This window comes from Loxodonta africana, chromosome 3 (genome assembly GCF_030014295.1).
Source record: "Loxodonta africana isolate mLoxAfr1 chromosome 3, mLoxAfr1.hap2, whole genome shotgun sequence".
NCBI lineage: Eukaryota > Metazoa > Chordata > Mammalia > Proboscidea > Elephantidae > Loxodonta > Loxodonta africana.
The window spans coordinates 156,893,572-156,915,458 of NC_087344.1; the positions used below are offsets into that span (position 1 = coordinate 156,893,572).

At 38.3% G+C, this 21,887-nt stretch overlaps 1 protein-coding gene across 2 annotated transcripts in view; it reads left to right on the forward strand.

Annotated features, from left to right (window-relative positions):
- SPAG17 (sperm associated antigen 17) overlaps positions 1-21,887 on the forward strand; it is a 259,459-nt gene that overhangs the window by 118,637 nt on the left and 118,935 nt on the right. For both annotated transcript variants that reach the window (XM_064282366.1, XM_003409619.4), the window contains exons 14-17: positions 2,490-2,717; positions 2,814-3,032; positions 12,675-12,736; positions 13,302-13,415. In XM_064282366.1, the coding sequence (XP_064138436.1) occupies positions 2,490-2,717; positions 2,814-3,032; positions 12,675-12,736; positions 13,302-13,415 (623 nt within the window). The remainder of the gene's footprint in view (positions 1-2,489; positions 2,718-2,813; positions 3,033-12,674; positions 12,737-13,301; positions 13,416-21,887) is intronic.

Here is a 21,887-nt window from a genome sequence, read left to right on the forward strand (position 1 = left end):
GGAAATTATGGAACAATATCATGATTATCACATGCAAGTAAAATTTTGCTGAAGATCATTCAAAAGCGGCTGCAGCAGTATATCGACAGGGAACTGCCGGAAATTCAGGCCAGTTTCGGAAGAGGGCGTGAAATCAGGGATATCATCGCTGATGTCAGATGGATTGTGGCTGAAAACAAAGACTATCAGAAGGATGTTTACCTGTGTTTTATTGACTATGCAAAGGTATTCGACTGTGTGGATCATAACAAACTATGGATAACATTGCGAAGAATGGGAATTCCAGAACACTTAATTGCTCTCATGAGGAACCTTTACATAGATCAAGAGGCGGTTGTTCGAACAGAACAAGGGGATACTGATTGGTTTAAACTCAGGAACGGTGTGCATCAGGGTTGTATTCTTTCACCATACCTATTTAATCTGTATGCTGAGCAAATAATACGAGAAGCTGGACTATATGAAGAAGAACAAGGCATCAGGATTGGGGGAAGATTCAGTAACAACCTGCATTATGCAGATGACACAACCTTGCTTGCTGAAAGTGAAGAGGACTTGAAGCACTTACTGATGAAGATCAAAGACTACAGCCTTTGGTATGGATTGCACCTCAACATAAACAAAACAAAAATCCTCACAACTGGCCCAGTGAGCAACATCATGATAAATGGAGAAAAGATTGAAGTTGTTAAGGATTTCATTTTACTGGGCTCCACAATCAAAAGCCATGGAAGCAGCAGTCAAGAAATCAAATGAGCCATCACATTGGGTAAATCTGCTGCAAAGGACCTCTTCAAAATATTGAAGAGCAAAGATGTCACCCTGAAGACTAAGGTGTGCCTGGCTCCACAATCAAAAGCCATGGAAGCAGCAGTCAAGAAATCAAATGAGCCATCACATTGGGTAAATCTGCTGCAAAGGACCTCTTCAAAATATTGAAGAGCAAAGATGTCACCCTGAAGACTAAGGTGTGCCTGACCCAAGCCATGGTATTTTCAATTGCATCTTATGCATGTGAAAGCTGGACAATGAATAAGGAAGACCGAAGAAGAATTGACGCCTTTGAATTGTGTTGGCGAAGAATATTGAATATACCGTGGACTGCCAAAAGAATGAACAAATCTGTCTTAGAAGAAGTATAGCCAGACTGCTCCTTAGAGGCAAGGATGGTGAGACTGTGTTTTACATACTTTGGACATGTTGTCAGGAGAGATCAGTCTCTGGAGAAGCACATCATGGTTGGCAGAGTATAGGGTCAGCGGAAAAGAGGAAGACCCTCAACGAGGTGGATTGACTCAGTGGCTGCAACAGTGAGCTCAAGAATAACAATGATTGTAAGGATGGTGCAGGACTGGGCAGTGTTTCATTCTGTTGTGCATAGGGTCACTATGAGTTGGAAAGGACTCGACAGCACCTAAGAACAACAACCTTTATTCTGTAATTCTTTTGCCTCTTCCCTGTCTCCCTTCTGAATCACCCTATGTATTTCCCTGAAAGGAGCCCTCTCACTGCCCTCAACTCTGTTGAAAAGAAGAGGTAACCTCTGAATCTGAATCATTGATCTGCCATGATTGATTTAGTTTCTCTCATTAAAGTTCATGTTCATTTGGTAATCTCTACCTCCCACCCTCTACCTTGAACTTCTAGTATGCAAGAAACAAGTCTTGAATTTTCTTTGTATTGCAGGTACCTGTGAGAAAGCCACAAGGAGCCCTGTTGGTACAGTGGTTAATCACTTGGCTGCTAACTAAAAGGTTGGCGGTTAGAATCCACCAGCCGCTCCTACTTCCATAAAGATTTACACCTTTGAAAACCCTATGGGGCAGTCCTATTCTGAGTTATAGTGTCTCTACAAGTTGGAATCGACTTGACAGCAATGGGTTTTGGCTTGGATGACAAAGTCTGATACATAGAAAACAATAATCAGTGAATAGAAGAATGAATACTGTAAGAGAATAAATGCACAAATAAATAGAGTCCATTGAAAGCTGATAAACTTTGAAGTGAAATTATGGAAAGTTCCACACCTGTGCATGTGGGTGGGAGGAGGCCTTTTGTGAGCCCTAATGAATAGGAAAATCTACTGAATATAACAGTCTATGTTAGACACAAGTGAATAATTTCTCTGTTTCAAATTATTACAGCAGCAAAGGGTACTTTTACTCAAAAATGTTAAATTTTAAACCAATATGGTACCCTGGAAAATCCATGTATATTAATCTGGACACCTAATATTGATTAGGCTATGAGGTGGTTTGGGAGCATTGCCTTGAAAAATTATATCTTGATTGTGTAGCTGTTTGATTACTAGATGCCTTTGATAGTTGATGTGGAATTGTGGGTCCAGTGTTTAAAGTCAGGTGCATACCCATCACAGTGTGACTTCCTTGTCTGTCTGGCCTGAGAAGCTCCCCGGTTGTCCTCCTGCAAACCTTGTACCGTGTGGTAGTAAGTATATTCCTAGAAGCACGAATTCTTCTTTCTTGCAGAAGTCCTGAGCTGGAATGAAGTAGAACGAGCCTTCAAGGTATTTACATTTGAGAGCCTGAAACTCTCTGAGGTTGATGAAACAGGAAAACTGAAGCCTTCTGGGATGATGTGTGGAACAGATTCTGAGCTCCTCAACATACCGTGGGACAACCCTGCCAGATTTGCTAAACAGATAAGGCAGCAACACATCATGAAAATGAACAGTCAAAAGGCCAGGCACCCAAAAGGTACACTGCATGGAGGAAAGGAGAGGCATTCTTGTGTTTTATAATTGATTTTTTTTTCTAGTATTGTACCTCATGGATCCTCTTTACATTGGCTAGATATTGAAACCAAAGACAGAATAATATTTGTGGATGAGGCTTGGTTAAAGTCTATGCAAGATGATGAGACCAAAGAACTTTCAGATACCAATCAGCCTGATGCTAGTGATGTGAAGCATTCTAATTCAAGTAGTACAAAACCCTCAGACCCTGATAACAGAGAGCTGTCCCAGCAGGAGAGCAGCAGCATGAAGAGTCAGACTCAACCTGAGTCTTTGGGTAAGTAAAAGTGTGTGTGCGTGCGTGTGTGTGTGTGTGCATGTGTGTGCGTGTGTGTGTGTGTGCATGTGTAAGCCCTGGAGTAAGCAGTGGAATGGGGAAAAGCTCTAAAAAAAACTCTTCAGAAAGCCTCTGATGTGTAGAGGTAGCTGGAATGAAGTAATAAAAAATTAATCATTACTTTTACTTAAATTGTGAAACCTAATGCAATTCACTTACATATTTCATGGTAAAGTAAGTGAAATAGGAAAAACATTACATGTTCATTGCAGCACTACTCACAGTTGCCAAAAGGTATAGAAAATAGCCTAAATGCCTATCAACAGATCAGTGGATAAGCAAAATGTGGTATGTACATACAATGGAATATTACTCAGCCGTAAAGAGGAAAGAAGTCCTGATACATGCTACAGCATGGATGCACCTTGAAAACATCATGCTGAGGGAAGTCAGTCAGTCACAAAAAGACAAATATTGTTTGATTCCACTTATATGAACTATCTAGGATAGGCAAGTGTACAGAAACCAAAGTTTATTAGTGGTTACCGGAGTGAGTGGGAGGGAGGAGGAAAAAGGGGACTCACTGCTTAGGGGACACTGAGCTTCTGTTAAGGGTGATGGGAAAATACAGAAACTGATAATGGCAAAGGTTGAACAACATGATAAGCGTAACTAATATCATTGAATTGTACTGTGAAGGCAAATGATTTTTCACACACACATATTATATATGTATAACACAATTAAAAAATAATAATAAATTAATTTTTTTTTAAAAAAAAGAACACTACATTATAAACCAGGAGATCCAGGTTCCAATCTAGGCTCCATCATTTACTTATTATTAGACCTGTCAAACCCCTTACCTCTCCTAGAATCTAGTTTCTTTAAATATATAATGCAGAGATAAAAATTGCTATCATATGTAGCAATATCACTGGTATAAATATAAAATGAGATAATTGCATGTAGAACCCTTCATAAATTGCAAACTGTGATGAGCCTATATTATTATTATTGTTATATTATTTTTATTATGTATTATTACTGTTGAGTTGCTCATGCCTAGCACATTGTTGAATGAATGAATTACTAATAAAAATTGAATCTGTGAAAAACACTGTTATAGAATGCATAAAATATGAAATCGATTCAAGATGCATTCTTAAAATTTAAATGTCTTCCTATTTCAAGTGAAAAACTGTTTAATATCTAAAGTAATTGGTTAAACTTTACTAGTAGCTGAGTGTTGACGTTCAGCACCTCCTCCTCATTTCAGCCCTTGCTTTCAAAACATCTTAATGCCTCTTAGTCCACTTTCTTATCTTCTATTATTACTCAACAGTAATAATACATAATAAAATAATATATAATAACAATAATAATATAGGCTTATGATTTGCAATATGTTAAGCATTGTACATACAGTTACCTCATTTTATCTTTATATCAGTAATATTGCTACATAGAATAGCAATTATTATCTCTGTTAATTTAGTGCAGTTAAAACAATTTAAATGTTAATCAGTAATAGTTCACAGAGTTATTGTGACTACATGCAAAAATTATAAAATATCATCTGAAATAACAATGAAATGCAAGTACAATGCTTGGTACAAAATCAGTGCTCAATGAACACGAATTCCCTCCCCTCCTCTTCTAGCAGATGTCAATGCTCTCACTGTACAGTACAGCATTATAAATATTGACATATGAAGTTAGAAGAATATTAAGCTAATTTTGTATTGAGCCACATTACACACAGCTAACTTAATCTAAAATATGGCTCTGTTATTTCTCTGCTCGTTAAAAAAAAAAATCTTTTTTTTTTTTTAACCTTCAATGGCCCGCCTACCTGCAAAGTGGAGCTCAACTCCTTGACCTGCTTTACTTGCCTCTCTGCTAGTACCTCACTCATCTGGTGCTCTAGCCAAACAGAATTAGGTCCTAGTTCACTTTCACAGCCTGTTCTTTTCAATCTCTGTGCCTTTTCTCCACAATACTCTTTACCACCCAGAGCTCTCTTTTCTATTATAAATAGGTTTTAGTGGCACCTCCACAATTTCTAGAAATGCCTCTGTTAGTTGTTGCATGACCATAATTTGTTATATCTACCTTATGGCAATTAATTATCGTTTCCTACTTCTTATTTCAAATTATTCATATGCTTCTACTAATGTCTCTATAATACCATAGTTAATTTGAGGTCATAACTATGTTTATTTTTAAAAATATTAACCGTTTACTAAACCATAAAGCAAGTCTCGATAAATAGTCACAAGGTCAAAACTATACAGATTCATTGCAGCATTATCCACAATAGCAAAAAATGAAAACAACCTAAGTGCTCATCAACAGATGAATGGATAAACTAGTTATGGCACATACACACAACAGAATATATACAATGATAAAGAACAATGATGAATTCACAAAACATCTTACAATATGTATGAATCTGGAGGGCATTATGCTGAGTAAAAGAAGTCAATCACAAAAGGACAAATGTTGTATGAGACCACTGTTATAAAAACCCAAGAAAAGGTTTACACAAAGAAAAAAAAATCTTTGATGGTTATGAGGGAGGGGAGGCGTGAGGAGAGGAAATCGCTGACTAGACAGTAAAAAAAAAGTGTTAACTTTGGTGAAGGGAAAGACAACACACAATATAGGGGAAGTCAGCACAGCCTGACCATGGCAAAGCCAAAGAAGCTTCCTAGACACATCCAAGCACCTTGAGGGTCTGAGTTCCTGGGGCCGAGGGCTGAGGACCATGATCTTGGGAGACACTTAAGTCAATTAGCATAGCATAGTTCATAAAGAAAATGTTCTACATCCTACTTTGATAAGTAGCATACGGGGTCTTAAAAGCTGGTAAGCAGCCATCTAAAATACATTTATTGGTCCCACCATATTCAGAGCAAGGGAGAATGAAGCAAACCAAAGACACAAGGAAAATATTAGTCCAAAGGGCTAATGGACCGCATGAACCACAGCTTCCACCAGCCTGAGCCCAGAAGAGCTAGATAGTGCCCACCTACCACCACCGACTGCTCTGACAGGGATCACAATAAAGGGTTCCAGACAAAGCAGAAGAAAAATGTAGAACACAATTCAAATTCACAAAAAAAGACCAGACTTACTGGCCTAACAGAGACTGGAGGAACCCCCAAGACTATGACCCCTGGACACCCTGCTAATTCAGAACTGAAACCACTCCCAGAGTCCACCTTTCATCCAAAGATTAGACAAGCCTATAAAACAAACAATAACACATATGAGGAATGTGCTTTTTAGTCCAATACAAGACTAAATGGGCAACACCTGCCCAAAAGCAAAGATGAAAAGGAGGGAAGGGACAGGAAATCTGGACAAATGAACACAGAGAACCCAGAGTGGAAAAGGAAAGGGGAAGAGTCCTGACACATTGCAGGGATTGCAATTAATGTGATAGAAACAATTTATTTATAAGTTTTTGAATGAGAAACTAATTTACACTGTAAACTTTCACCTAAAACACAATAAGATTAAAAAAAAAAAACTATGCAATGTACGTTCTCATACTACATGAAGTTATGGTAGACATCAATTACAAAAAAGATAAGAAGAAAATTCCCAAAGTCTTCAAAACTCAGAAATAAACTAACACCTGCATCAAAGAAAAAATTCGAATAGAAATCAGGAAATAATTTTGAACTGAATGGTAGTGAAAATATGGAATATCAAAACTTGTAGAACAGAGTTAAAGCAAGCGATACTGAGAAGTTTATTGCTTTAAATAAGTGTATTTTAAAAGAAAGCTGAAATTAATTAGTTAAAAGTAATAAGCTATCCTCAAGCAGTTATATAATTTTTTTTAAAAAATCCAAATAACAAGGAAAGAAAAAAAAAGAGTAGAAATCAATGAAATAGGAAAGTGATGTGATAGAGAAGAACAAAAATACAAAACTGTATTCTTTGAAAAGATGAACAAAATTAATATTTTTTTAATACAAGGCTGATCACAAAAGAGAGAAGGCATAGATAACCTTCTCAAGAATAAAACAGCGGTCTTTTCTAAGATCCCATAAAAATTAAAAACATAATAAGAGGATAAAAACAACTTTATTCCATTAAATTTGAAAATGAAATGGGGAAATTTCTGCAAAAGTATCACTTACTAACAATGACTCAAAAAAAAAGTAGAAAACTTGAATAATCTTGTCACCATTTAAATATATAAAATTATCATGCTAGTACCTTCTACAAACAAGGAAACCAAGATTCAGAGAGGTTAAGTTGTTTGAAAACATATTTTATTTAAATAAAAATGATTATAAGGTAATCATTAAATAAAAAATGGTAATCAATTTTTCAACGTAGGACACTCCAGGAAACCCTGGTGGCATAGTGGTTAAGGGCTACAGCTGCTAACCTGAAGGTCGGCAGTTCAAATCCTCCAGGAGCTCCTTGGAAACTCTACGGGGCAGTTCTACTCTGTCCTATAGGGTCGCTATGAGTCAGAATCTACTCGACGGCAACGGGTTTACGGGAGGACGCTCCAAGTCCAAATCATGTCATTGGCAAGTGCTATCAAACTTTCAAAAAATCAGCAATTCTAACGCTAACAAAAATTATTCCAGAGGACAGAAAAATAGGGTACCCTTCCCTACTGATTTTGTGACTCTAGGATAAGCTTGATAACAAAACTGGTAAGGATAGTGCAAAAAGAAAATTAAAAATCAAACCCATTCATGCACGTAGATGCAAAAATTCTAAATAAAACGTAAGTAATATACGAGAGGAAACCCCGTGGTGTAGTAGTTAAGTGCTAAGGCTGCTAACCAAGAGGTCGGCAGTTCGAATCCACCAGGCGTTCCTTGGAAACTCTATGGGGCAGTTCTACTCGCTCCTATAGGGTCGCTATGAGTTGGAATCGACTCGATGGCAATGGGTTTTTAATATATGAGAGGATAATAATACATCACAAACAAGTTTTGTTTGTAATGGAAGTAGAAATATATACATTGGAACATCAATATAATCTATCGATTAACACAGTCATAAAAAATTACAATCATCTCAATTAGATACAGATAAAGCACTTGATAAAATTCTATAACAATTCATGAAAAAAAATCTTAGCAAACTGGGAATAGAAGGAAAATTCTTCAATCTTATGAAGGATATATATTCTTTTAATACCACAACAAACATAAACCAAGGTGAAAGTTGAAAAATTTCCGTTTGAGGTCAGGAGGATGTCCACTATCAGCTCTTGTATTTGATATTGCACTAGAGATGCTGTTCAACCCATTAAGGCAGGAAAAGGAGTTAAAAAATATAAAGATTCGAAAAAGAGGAACCAAACTGTCATTATTTTAAAACACTGTGTGTATAGAAACCCAAAACAATCCACACTAAAAAAAATTAGAGTTAATACAAGAGTTTGATAAGAAGGTTATGATTATTAAGAGACACACAAGAGGACATATGAGGGGCTGGCACTTTTTTTTTAAAACAATTATTCATTGTATTGAACATTTATATTTTATGTACATTTCTGTATGTGTTATACTTCAAAATTTTAAGAAAGTGTTTTTAAAAACTGGTAAGTGCCACAAGAGAGTAGGTGTTAAATTAGTATTGATCGAATGGCCATCTTACCATTTTTATTTATCTAGATGAGATTGGAAGAGGAAGTAAGTAGTGCAGTGGAGTGGAATTAGGGCAGAGTGGCTTGCCCATTGGAAGAGTCAATAAGTGAGGGTAAGGGAGACAGAAGAGGGGAGGAGATAACATTTAATACAGGGCAATATTAAATAAATGTTATCTCCTTCCCCCCTTTGTCTCCCTCACCCTCACTTATTGGCTCTACCAGTGGGCAAGTAAGCAGGACCGTGGTGGCACAGTGGTTAAGAGCTCAGCTGCTAACCAAAATGTTGGCAGTTTGAATCCACCAGCTGTTCCTTGGAAACCCTATGGGGCAGCTCTATGCTATCCTATAAGGTCATTATGAGTCAGAATCGACTGGACAACAATGGGTTTGGTTTGTTTTTCTATTCCAAGCACTATGCCAAGGTATTTTATGTATATATAAAACTAGTAGTTTATATAAGCATCAAGCCTATGAGAAAGACACTGTCGTTTCAGTTCTACAAACCAGGAAACCAAGATCCAGAGAGGTTAAGTAAATTTTTCAACAAGATACAAGTAGGGCTATGTAACTCCAAACCAATGCTTCCTCACTGTGTCTTGTGGCTTCCTCAGTTCCAAAAATTCCTAGTGATGTATCTGATGGTCTAGCATATTTGTAGTCTCTTCTTTGATTCTTATCCTCATTTTTTTCTTTTGAGTTTTCCTTTCTTCCTTCCCCATAGGATAGATTCCCCATTTCTCTGCCCGCAGTACTCGTTAGCCTAGCTCACAAAATTAAGCCAAACCTTAGGTGTTACGGCATTAGTATATCCTATGGGAATATAGATGTTTAACAAATAAGTCAGTAATACAGGTAATATGGTAATATGGAGCCAGAATAAGCCAGGAGAGATATAAGACCTGAGCTTTTCTATTTTATTTTTCTTTAAAGCAGCTGGTATGTAGTTTTCCTCAGGCAACTCTTGCCACCTGGTGGTCAAACCACGTAAATTTGCATTCTGGATCCTGGTGGAAAGTAGATAATTGTAGCAACTCCCTCAATTGTCAGGACTAAAAATCTTAAAATGGAGAGTGTATTCTAGAAGCTGTGTGGCCTTGAGAGCTGCACCTGGGACCTGTAAGGGATCCCACAGGGTGCACGTTGGCCTCCCTCTACTTTTTAATAGATGAGGGCAGCTGAGCCTCTGTGTGTCACTGTGGCTATTGTGTGTGTGGGAGTTATGTATTTGTTTATTGTTGATCTTGCTTCCTGCCCCCACCCCAACTCTAAGTCACACTTACTGCAAGAGCAGCCACTTTAGATATCTTTAAACAAAGCAGAAATTGTTCATGTATCTCCTACACAACCGTGTTAGCATCAAATACATATAAAACCTGTTCCTGGACATGAAGGGCTGAATATTTGTGCTTTTCTTAACCAAACTCTGGATTTCCATCTGAGTCTGTTTTTGAACTTGACAGGGCCTATTGGATATTTATGAAAAACCTGAGAGTTGATAACCGTGAGGCTATAGGTTTAGATGTGCCCTTTATGCTTGTTGGGTGTTTTTTTAATAAAGTAACTGCTTTGCAGAGGGATCTTGTTATCTCTAAAGTAAAACAGATTAGGAAAGCTGTTTTTCAAAGGGATGAGAAAGCATCCCTTTCCAGATGTGTCAAAAACTACTGAATCACACTGTCAAAGGATTATGTGGGTGAAGGCAGAAATCAGAAAGAAAAAAAATTTTTTGATTTTTACCACACTATTAAATAAAGGACTCAGATTAGCTTTAGAATACTCTTTCCTTTGACAAAATAATTGATGAACAATTTTTAAAACATTATTTTCTAAACTGGAGACTTTCTCTTTTAGATCCTTAGACACAGGAGGGAATATCAAATCTCCCGGAAATCTGGCAGACCACAGAATAGAGTAATTTTTATTCCACAGATTTTGTATCAATTGCTTCGAGGACACATGGGATATCACGGTCTATTTAGCATTATAGTTGGCCTGAGTTTTCTCTTTAGTGGATGTATTTTTATAAATACTGAACTTAATTGGCTTTATAGTTTTCCTCTAAATCAAAATGGAGCATTCACGATGTCACCTTCACCAGACCAACACAAGATGGAACTAGAAGCGAAAATCTAAGTAGCTATGTTCCTAAAAGAAAGATAAACATTGGTCTGTCCTTGGTAGGCATAATTAAGTACTCCCTCTAGAAGTCCCAGTATGGTTCTCTATCACAGAATGAGAAGTTAAATCTTATTCTTACCCCCAAATAAGCTTTTGTTGTAGGTTCTCTTCCATATTCTGACTCTACATGGCTCTTATTCGTTTCCAGTTTCAATATAAGATGTATGTAAGATGTTAAAAAAAAAAAAAAAAAAGGTACTAGTTCCTACCACGTGCTGGGTGCTCAGAATACAGTGAGGAAAATAAGACGAAGTTCCCTTTTTCAAGGAATTTACATTTGGGGGCTGGGAGAGAGAGACAGACCATAAACAAATAAACAGTATCAGTCACTGACAAATGCTGTGATTAAAAATAAAGCAGCATAAGAGTCAGACGATTCTCAAAGTGACATTTGAGCAACACTCTGAATGAAGTAAAGATTTGAAACAGGTGACTGCCTAGGGACGAAGCATGCCAGACAGAGGGAGCAAGTGCAAAAGCCCCCAGGCACAAGCAAGCCAGTGGGTCAGAAGTGGAGTGAGCAAGGGAGAGAGTGAAAGAAGATGCATTTGGAAAATCAGCCAGGGTCATCTTATATGTGACTTTGTAGGACATGGTTACCCAGAACCCAGTGCCGTCGAGTCAATTCCGACTCATAGCGACCCTATAGGACAGAGTAGAACTGCCCCATAGAGTTGTTTCCTGGCAGATTCAAACTGCCAACCCTTTGTTTAGCAGCCGTAGCACTTAGCCACTATGCCACCAGGGTTTCCAGGACATGGTTAGGACTTTGCTATTATTCTAATAGTGATGAGAAGTCAGGTTGGCTCAATTATTCAGCAGTCTCACAAATGTGTTCCTACAGGACTCACCATCCTCACTCTCTTTCTTTGCTCAAATTTGGAAAATGTTATAAACTTTATCCTTTCCTCTGTTAAAGATTCACAATCGCAAAAGCATGTTACTTGTTCTGAGATATTCAGAGTAAAGATATCTGTTGGTTCATGTTAAACTTACTTTTCATGGAACTCTTTCTGTGCAACACTTATTAATTTTAGGAATTACTAAAGCATGGTGGTGCAGACACAAATAGCATGAATTTGTTCCCCCCTGCTCATTCACATGGTTATTTGCTCCACAGCCAAGGATGATATTGCAGTCCCAGCCATTGTATAGGTATAGTCATTGGTCACACGGAAAGCAGATGTGCGTGACTTATCTAGGTCCGTTGTATGGTGCCTTAGAGTCCAGTTACCCCTTCATTTGTTCATTTAAACCAGTTTTTGTTAAATGCCATCTATAAAACTGCAGATGCTCAATAGGTGGTTTTTAGGTTAATAAAGGATTAGTGAATGAAAGAAGGGCTCTGCAGGATGAAGAATTAGTATCATTTTCTAAGAGGAGGTGCATTTATCTGGTAGTTTTTCTTTCTGTACACACCCCCCACTGTCACCCACCAGACAGGACCACAAAAATTTGAAAAGACTTTGTTATGGTCTGCCGGCATGACAAGACAAAGGGTGCATACTAAGCAGTCCATATTTCCAATGTGTAAAGCTACATTGTCCAGAGAGAGTGATACAGTCTGAAGACAGAATCCCTGCTATGATATAAATTCAATATAGCAAGCTGGGTTCTTTTCGGAGAATTCAGTGAAACTTTTGTAGGTAGAAACTTATTTAAGATTATTGACACAAACACCCGCTTTGGAGGCATGAAACATGCCTTTCAGGAATTGCCTTTTCAACACGGAAACATAGATCATATGGGCAACAAAAAGGCACAGCACTGACCAAGGCAAGAACAAAGCCCGAACACAGTTGGATGTTGGTGTTTTTGATTTACAGAGCAGACTACGGACAGTGAGATCAAAGATGAAGCAGTTACGATGGCTGATTCTCTTGAAAAGGTAAGGAATGATTTTCTTTAAAGTGTAGATGACAAGTAAGATGATCTGAGAAAACCATGGCCCAGAGTGAGAAATACACGCTAAAGGAGATGCTTAGAGAACAATGCTGATGGTAGGGGAGAGAGATTATTCAGGCTTCCCCAGACTGGTTCCAGCTGGAGAGAAAGGGGTTAATTTTACTAGCCAGCTCAAGCAAAACTTCCAAACTCCACGCTTCTCTCTAGACAGTGTGGCTTGGCATCTTCACAAACACCTGCTGACCATACAGCCATGTACAACTAATGCTGTCTTGAAGCGAGTTCAGAAAACCTGCCTATAATTGCTAACAGGACTCAGAAGAGTATAACCTAACAATAAAAATATTTAGATTATGTTGCCCATAAAAAAAAAAAAAGTCAAAGGCATACTCTTTCTGGCAGCAGTTCTCCTAAAATGTTGCCATATGGATTTTATACATATGCAGATTTCCCCAATTAGATGGAGTGCATGCTGGTGAGTTGGTGGAGTCCAAAAGGCTCCATTTGGACTTAAATTAAGCTGAAATTGTGTTTCTTCAATTTCTTAGAAACCTAAGAAGATGACAGTGGAAGCAAATTTAGAGGACATAAAGAAAACGCAGCAGCGCAGTCTAATGGACTGGAGTTTCACTGAACATTTTAAACCAAAAGTACTGCTTCAGGTATTTATGGACTGTGACTCGTCTCGAGACGGTCGGATGGGTCTGGGGAGTCATGGGGTGATTTAGAACAGTTCACTTCTAGGTTATTCTCTCAGATCTAGTTCAGATCAATATTCCCATTTACTTCAGGTATAAAATGAATTTATTCCCAGGTTGTGCTAGGCACTCCCAGGGAAGCGCCAAATAGTTTAAAACATACTTTTCAAAAGGATGTTTTTATAAAACCTCTTAAGAGAAATATACATAACTGTTGCACATATTTTCTAGAAAAAAAGTGAGACATTAATGAGAAGCAACTTCTTTTTTTCCCATATTGCCTGTCAGTCCTACTCAGTTTTCACTTCTTTTCCAAATGTTTTCTGATGCTATTAACAGGTTAATGGTAGCTATGATAGCTACACTTACTGAGTACTTGCCATGTTCTAAGCTGTGTTCAACATGTATTACTAGCTCACAATATCCCTATGAAGTAGAAACTACTTAAGTAGTAGTAAACTGAGGCACCTAAACCAATAATAATTTTTGCCCAGTGTCGCATGGTTGGCAAGTGGCAGAGTCAGAATGTGAAACCAGGAAACTGGCCCCAGAGTGTGTGCTGTTAACCACTAGGCAAAATAACGAGTAATCCTAAAATGAACTCCTTTTATTGTTTGGGGTTTTATGCAAAAAATCTATACTGTTTTTGTTTTCTCCCTTTAATCTGAATTTTATTTTTATTGAAGTTTTATATAGACATATTTTAAAAGCCAGAAAGTTCTACAAAGAGTCTTATTATGAAAAACAGTAGTCCCCCTGCCTTACCGTGCCTCAATTCCTAGAGGCAAAAGTCTTAAAAGCATTTGCCTGTTTCTTCTGACACTTAACTCTTTTGTCACTAAATAACAAAGTACAGTTTGTTAAGTTTTAGTTTTAGTTCTGGGCATGATTATTACTTGTCTTTTACTTTAAAAGACAGTTAGACTTGGATTCCTCTACATCAACAAAAAGAACATCGAAGAGGAAATCACCAAATCAATACCATTCACAGTAGCCCCTAAGAAGATAAAATACTTAGGAATAAATCTTACCAAAGATGTAAAAGACCTATACAAAGAAAACTACAAAGCACTACTACAAGAAATTAAAAAGGACATACTTAAGTGGAAAAACATACCTTGCTCATGGATAGGAAGACTTAACATAGTAAAAATGTCTGTTCTACCAAAAGCCATCGATACATACAATGCACTTCCAATCCAAATTCCAATGTCATTTTTTAAGGTGATGGAGAAACAAATCACCAACTTCATATGGAAGGGAAAGAAGCCTCGGATAAGCAAAGCATTACTGAAAAAGAAGAAGAAAGTGGGAGGCCTCACTCTTCCTGATTTTAGAAACTATTATACAGCCACAGTAGTCAAAACAGCCTGGTACTGGTACAACAACAGGCACATAGACCAATGGAACAGAATTGAGAACCCAGATATAAATCCATCCACATATGAGCAGCTGATATTTGACAAAGGCCCAGTGTCAGTTAATTGGGGAAAAGATAGTCTTTTTAACAAATGGTACTGGCATGACTGGATATCCATTGCAAAAAACTGAAACAGGACCCATACCTCACACCATGCACAAAAACTAACTCCAAGTGGATCAAAGACCTAAACATAAAGACTAAAACGATAAAGATCATGGAAGAAAAAATAGGGACAACCTTAGGAGCCCTAATACAAGGCATAAACAGAATACAAAATATTACCAAAAATGATGAAGAGAAACCAGATAACTGGGAGCTCCTAAAAATCAAACACCTATGCTCATCTAAAGACTTCACCAAAAGAGTAAAAAGACCACCTACAGACTGGGAAAGAATTTTCAGCTATGACATCTCTGACCAGCGCCTGATCTCTAAAATCTACATGATTCTGTCAAAACTCAACCACAAAAAGACAAACAACCCAATCAAGAAGTGGGCAAAGGATATGAACACACACTTCACTAAAGAAGATATTCAGGCAGCTAACAGACACATGAGAAAATGTTCTCGATCATTAGCCATTAGAGAAATGCAAATTAAAACTACGATAAGATTCCATCTCACTCCAACAAGGCTGGCATTAATCCAAAAAACACAAAATAATAAATGTTGGAGAGGCTGCGGAGAGATTGGAACTCTTATACACTGCTGGTGGGAATGTAAAATGGTACAACCAGTTTGGAAATCTATCTGGCATTATCTTAAACAGTTAGAAATAGAACTACCATACAACCCAGAAATCCCACTCCTCGGGATATACCCTAGAGAAATAAGAGCCTTCACACGAACAGATATAGGCACACCCATGTTTATTGCAGCTCTGTTTACAATAGCAAAAAGCTGGAAGCAACCAAAGTGTCCATCAATGGATGAATGGTTAAATAAATTGTGGTATATTCACACAATGGAATACTACGCATCGATAAAGAACAGTGACGAATCTGTGAAACATTTCATAACATAGAGGAACCTGGAGGGCATTATGCTGAGCGAAATTAGTCAGAGGCAAAAGGACAAATATTGTATAAGACCACTATTATAAGATCTTGCGAAATAGTATAAACTGAGAAGAACACATATTTTTGTGGTTACGAGGGGGGGAGGGAGGGAGGGAGAGAGAGGGTTTTTTACTGATTAATTAGTAGATAAGAACTGCTTTAGGTGAAGGGAAGGACAATACTCAATACATGGAAGGTCAGCTCAACTGGACTGGACCAAAAGCAAAGAAGTTTCCAGGATAAACTGAATGCTTCAAAGGTCAGTGGAGCAAGGGCGGGGTTTTGGGGACCATGGTTTAAGGGGGCTTCTAAGTCACTGGCAAAATAATTCTATTACGAGAACATTCTGCATCCCACTTTGAAATGTGGCGTCTGGGGTCTTAAAAGCTAACAAGCGGCCATCTAAGATGCATCAATGGGTCTCAACCCACCTGGATCAAAGGAGAATGAAGAACACCAAGGTCACACGATAACTAAGAGCCCAAGAGACAGAAAGGGCCACATGAACCAGAGATCTACATCATCCTGAGACCAGAAGAACTAGTTGGTGCCCGGCCACAACTGATGACTGCCCTGACAGGGAGCACAACAGAGAACCCCTGAGGGAGCAGGAGATCAGTGGGATGCAGACCCCAAATTCTCACAAAAAGACCATACTTAGTGGTCTGACTGAGACTAGAGGAATCCCGGCGGTCATGGTCCCCAAACCTTCTGTTGACCCAGGACAGGAACCATTCCCGAAGACAACTCATCAGACATGAAAGGGACTGGACAATGGGTAGGAGAGAGATGCTGATGAAGAGTGAGCTATTTGTATCAGGGGGACACTTGAGACTGTTTTGGCATCTCCTGTCTGGAGGGGGGATGGGAGGATAGAGAGAGTTGGAAGCTGGCAAAATTGTCACGAAAGGAGAGACTGAAAGGGCTGACTCATTAGGGGGAGAGCAAGTGGGAGTACAGAGTAAGGTGTATATAAACTTACATGTGATAGTCTGACTTGATTTGTAAACGTTCACTTGAAGCTCAATAAAAGTTAATTAAAAAAAAAAAAGACAGTTAGCTCTGCCCATCCCTAACCAACCACACACGCACCTGCACTCACACAAGCACTTCTTACCTTTCTCTGTCATTGTTAATCACAACGTAATTTCTGGTTAAATGTTCAATATTTACTTTATTACAATGATATAAATGGTATTCACAGCTGAACTATCTAATATTCTGTAATTCTCATTTCTTTTTTGACACCATTTTTTGTTTTCCCGGGAATTAATAATTGCCTTTTTTTTTCTTTTGTTTAGTTTGCTATGCATTTTTCAGGAATTAGTCCCCAAATTCTCTACCATAGAGTAAACCTTCTCTTAATACAGTCAAACCTAACAAGTATTCTGTCAATTTTATTCTCTTAGCAGTATCTCTCCCCAATGCTCTGAACTCCTTCCTGCTTGCTCTCTAGACCTGCTGTACAGCTGTGGTACTGGGATTTCCGGTTACCATCATCCTGGCCACACCTTTCAGCTCTCATTCCAGTTAAATACCTTGTTTCCTGAATCCCATGTTTTCTTCTTTCTTGGATTACTCCCTCTTTTTAGAGAAGCATCACTTCCAGTAGCTTCCTGAATTAGGTACATGGCAGGCAAATTTTTGAAACATTGCCTTTTTGAAACCATCTTAATTCTACCTTTACATTTGACTGACAGTTTGGCTTTTTGTAAAATTCTAAGTTAAAAATAATTTTTCCTCAAAATTTTGATGACATTCCTCAGTACTTTTCTAGCTTCTAGGGTTGTCCTTGTGAAAAAGCAATAAAATTATAATTCTTAATCAGTTGTTTGAGTTTTTTTTCCTTCTTCACTCTGGAAGATTTTAAGATCTTCTCTTTGTTCCAGTGCTCTGGATTTCCTGTTGATGTGCCTTGGTGTGGTTTTATTTCTGTGTTTGTTCCTGGAGAGCACTCTCAATCTAGAAACTCGTGTCCCTCCATTTCTACAATCATTTCTTTGAGAATTTTCTTGCCTCTATTTTCTCCGTTCTTTTTTCCTGGAACTCTTGTGATTCTGATGTTAGACCCCCTGATTAAGCCTCTAATTGCCTTATCTTTTCCCTCCTTTTTTTTTTTTTTATCACTTTGTCTTTTTATTCTGGGAATATTGCTGAGCTTTGTCATCCAATCTTTCCATTGAGCTTTTTGTTTCTATCATCATTTTAATTTCCCAGAGTCCTTTTTAAGGAGCCCTGATGAGGCAATGGTTAAGTATTTGGCTGCTAACTGAAAAGTTGGCGGCTCAAACCCACCCAGTCACTCCATGGTGGAAAGCCCTGGTGATCTGCTCCTGTAAAGACTACAGCCTGGAAAACCTTATCGAGCAGTTCTACTCTGTCACATGGGGTTGCTATGAGTTAAAAATTGACTTGATGGCACCTAATGAAAACAAAAAGTCATTTTTATAATTCTAAATTATCTATTTGTATCGTTCTGTTCATGGATGCACTATCTTCTCTTATCTCTATAAAAATATCAGTCCTTGGAAGATGTCTTCTTCCTGAATTGTCTATTTTTCCTCCAGGTTTCTTTTTTTCTTTTTTCTGCTTGATTTTGTGGGTCTCCATTTTCCATGTTAGAGTCTAATGTCTGATGATATTTGCCTCTTTGCTCTTTTTTTTTTTTTTATTAAGCTTCAAGTGAACATTTACCATTCCAATCAGTCTGTCACATGTAGGTTTACATACATCTTACTCCCTTCTCCCACTTGCTCTCCCCCTATTGAGTCAGCCCCCACAGTCTCTCGTTTCGTGCCAATTTTGCCTTCTTCCCTCTCTCTCTATCTTCCCATCCCCCCTCCAGTCAAGAGTTGCCAACACATTCTCCCGTGTCCAGCTGATTTAATTAGCTCACTCTTCATCAGCATCTCTCTCCCCCCCACTGACCAGTCCTTTTCATGCCTGATGATTTGTCTTCGGAGATGGTTCCTGTCCTGTGCCATCAGAAGTTCTGGGGAGCATTGTCTCTGGGATTCCTCTCGTCGCAATCATACCATTAGGTGTGGTCTTTTAATGAGAATTTGGGGTCTGTATCCCATTGGTCTCCTGCTCCCTCAGGAGTTGTCTGTTGTGCTCCCTGACAGGGCAGACATCGATTGTGGCCGGGCACCAACTAGTTCTTCTGGTCTCAGGCTAATGTAGGTCTCTGGTTCATGTGGTCCTTTCTGTCTCTTGGGTTCTTAGTTGTCGTGTGACCTTGGTGTTCTTCCTTTGCCTTTGCTCCAGGTGGGTTGAGACCAATTGATGTATCTTAGATGGCCGCTTGTTGGCATTTAGGACCCCAGGCGCCACAATTCAAAGTGGGATGCAGAATGTTTTCATAATAGAATTATTTTGCCCGTTGACTTAGAAGTCCCCTCAAACCAAGTTCCCCAGACCCCAGCCCCTGCTCCGCTGACCTTTGAAGCTTTCATTTTAGCCCGGAAACCTCTTTGCTTTTAATCCAGTCCAATTAGGCTGACCTTCCTTGTATTGAGTGTTGTCCTTCCCTTCACCCAAAGCAGTTCTTATCTACAGATTGATCAATAAAAAGCCCTCTCCCTCCCTCCCTCCCCCCCCCTTTGTAACCACATAAGTATGTGTTCTTCTCCGTTTTTTCTATTTCTCAAGATCTTATAATAGTGGTCTTATACAACATTTGTCCTTTTGCAACTGACTCATTTTGCTCAGCATAATGCCTTCCAGATTCCTCCATGTTATGAAATGTTTCAGAGATTCGTCACTGTTCTTTATCGATGCTTAGTATTCCATTGTGTGAATATACCACAATTTATTTACCCATTCGTCCGTTGACGGACATCTTGGTTGCTTCCAGCTTTTTGCTATTGTAAACAGAGCTGCAATAAACATGGGTGTGCATATATCTGTTTGTGTGAAGGCTCTTGTATCTTTAGGGTATATTCCGAGGAGTGGGATTTCTGGGTTGTATGGTAGTTCTATTTCTAACTGTTTAAGATAACGCCAGATGGATTTCCAAAGTGGTTGTACCATTTTACAATCCCACCACAAGTGTATGAGTGTTCCAATCTCTCCGCAGCCTCTCCAACATTAATTATTTTGTGTTTTTTGGATTAATGCCAGTCTAGTTGGTGTGAGATGGAATCTCATCGTAGTTTTAATTTGCATTTCTCTAATGGCTAATGATCGAGAGCATTTTCTCATGTATCTGTTGGCTGCCTGAATATCTTCCTTAGTGAAATGTGTGTTCATATCCTTTGCCCACTTCTTGATTGGGTTGTTTGTCTTTTTGTGGTTGAGTTTTGACAGAATCATGTAGATTTTAGAGATCAGGCGCTGGTCGGAGATGTCATAGCTGAATATTCTTTCCCAGTCTGTAGGTGGTCTTTTTACTCTTTTGGTGAAGTCTTTAGATGAGCATAGGTGTTTGATTTTTAGGAGCTCCCAGTTATCTGGTTTCTCTTCATCATTTTTGGTAATGTTTTGTATTCTGTTTATGCCCTGTATTAGGGCTCCTAGGGTAGATGCTATTTTTTCTTCCATGATCTTCATCGTTTTAGTCTTTATGTTTAGGTCTTTGATCCACTTGGAGTTAGTTTTTGTGCATGGTGTGAGGTATGGGTCCTGTTTCATTCTTTTGCAAATGGATATCCAGGTATGCCAGCACCATTTGTTAAAAAGACTATTATTTCCCCAATTGACTGACACTGGTCCTTTGTCAAATATCAGCTGCTCATACGTGGATGGATTTATATCTGGGTTCTCAATTCTGTTCCATTGGTCTATGTGCCTGTTGTTGTACCAGTACCAGGCTGTTTTGACTACTGTAGCTATATAATAGGTTCTGAAATCAGGTAGGGTGAGGCCTCCCACTTTCTTCTTCTTTTTCAGTAATGTTTTGCTTATCCGGGGGTTCTTTCCTTTCCATATGAAATTAGTGATTTGTTTCTCTAACCCCTTAAAGTATGACATTGGTATTTGGATTGGAAGTGCGTTATATGTATAAATGGCTTTTGGTAGAATAGACATTTTTACTATGTTAAGTCTTCCTATCCATGAGCAGGGTATGTTTTTCCACTTAAGTATGTCCTTTTGAATTTCTTGTAGCAGAGTTTTATAGTTTTCTTTGTATAGGTCTTTTACATCCTTGGTAAGATTTATTCCTAAGTATTTTATCTTCTTAGGGGCTACTGTGAATGGTATTGATTTGGTTAATTCCTCTTCGGTGTTCTTTTTGTTGATGTAGAGGAATCCAAGTGATTTTTGTATGTTTATTTTATATCCTGAGACTCTTCCAAACTCTTCTATTAGTTTCAGTAGTTTTCTGGAGGATTCCTTAGGGTTTTCCACGTATACGATCGTGTCATCTGCAAATAGTGATAGCTTTACTTCCTCCTTACCAATCTGGATACCCTTTATTTCTTTGTCTAGCCTAATTGCCCTGGCTAGGACTTCAAGTACGATGTTGAATAAGAGCGGTGATAAAGGGCATCCTTGTCTGGTTCCCGTTCTCAAGGGAAATGCTTTCAGGTTCTCTCCATTTAGAGTGATATTGGCTATTGGCTTTGCATAGATGCCCTTTATTATGTTGAGGAATTTTCCTTCAATTCCTATTTTGGTAAGAGTTTTTATCATAAATGGGTGTTGAACTTTGTCAAATGCCTTTTCTGCATCTATTGATAAGATCATGTGGTTTTTATCTTTTGTTTTATTTATGTGATGGATTACATTAATGGTTTTTCTGATATTAAACCAGCCTTGCATACCTGGTATAAATCCCACTTGATCAGGGTGTATTATTTTTTTGATGTGTTGTTGGATTCTATTGGCTAGAATTTTGTTGAGGATTTTTGCATCTATGTTCATGAGGGACATAGGTCTAAAATTTTCTTTTTTTGTAATGTCTTTACCTGGTTTTGGTATCAGGGAGATGGTAGCTTCATAGAATGAGTTGGG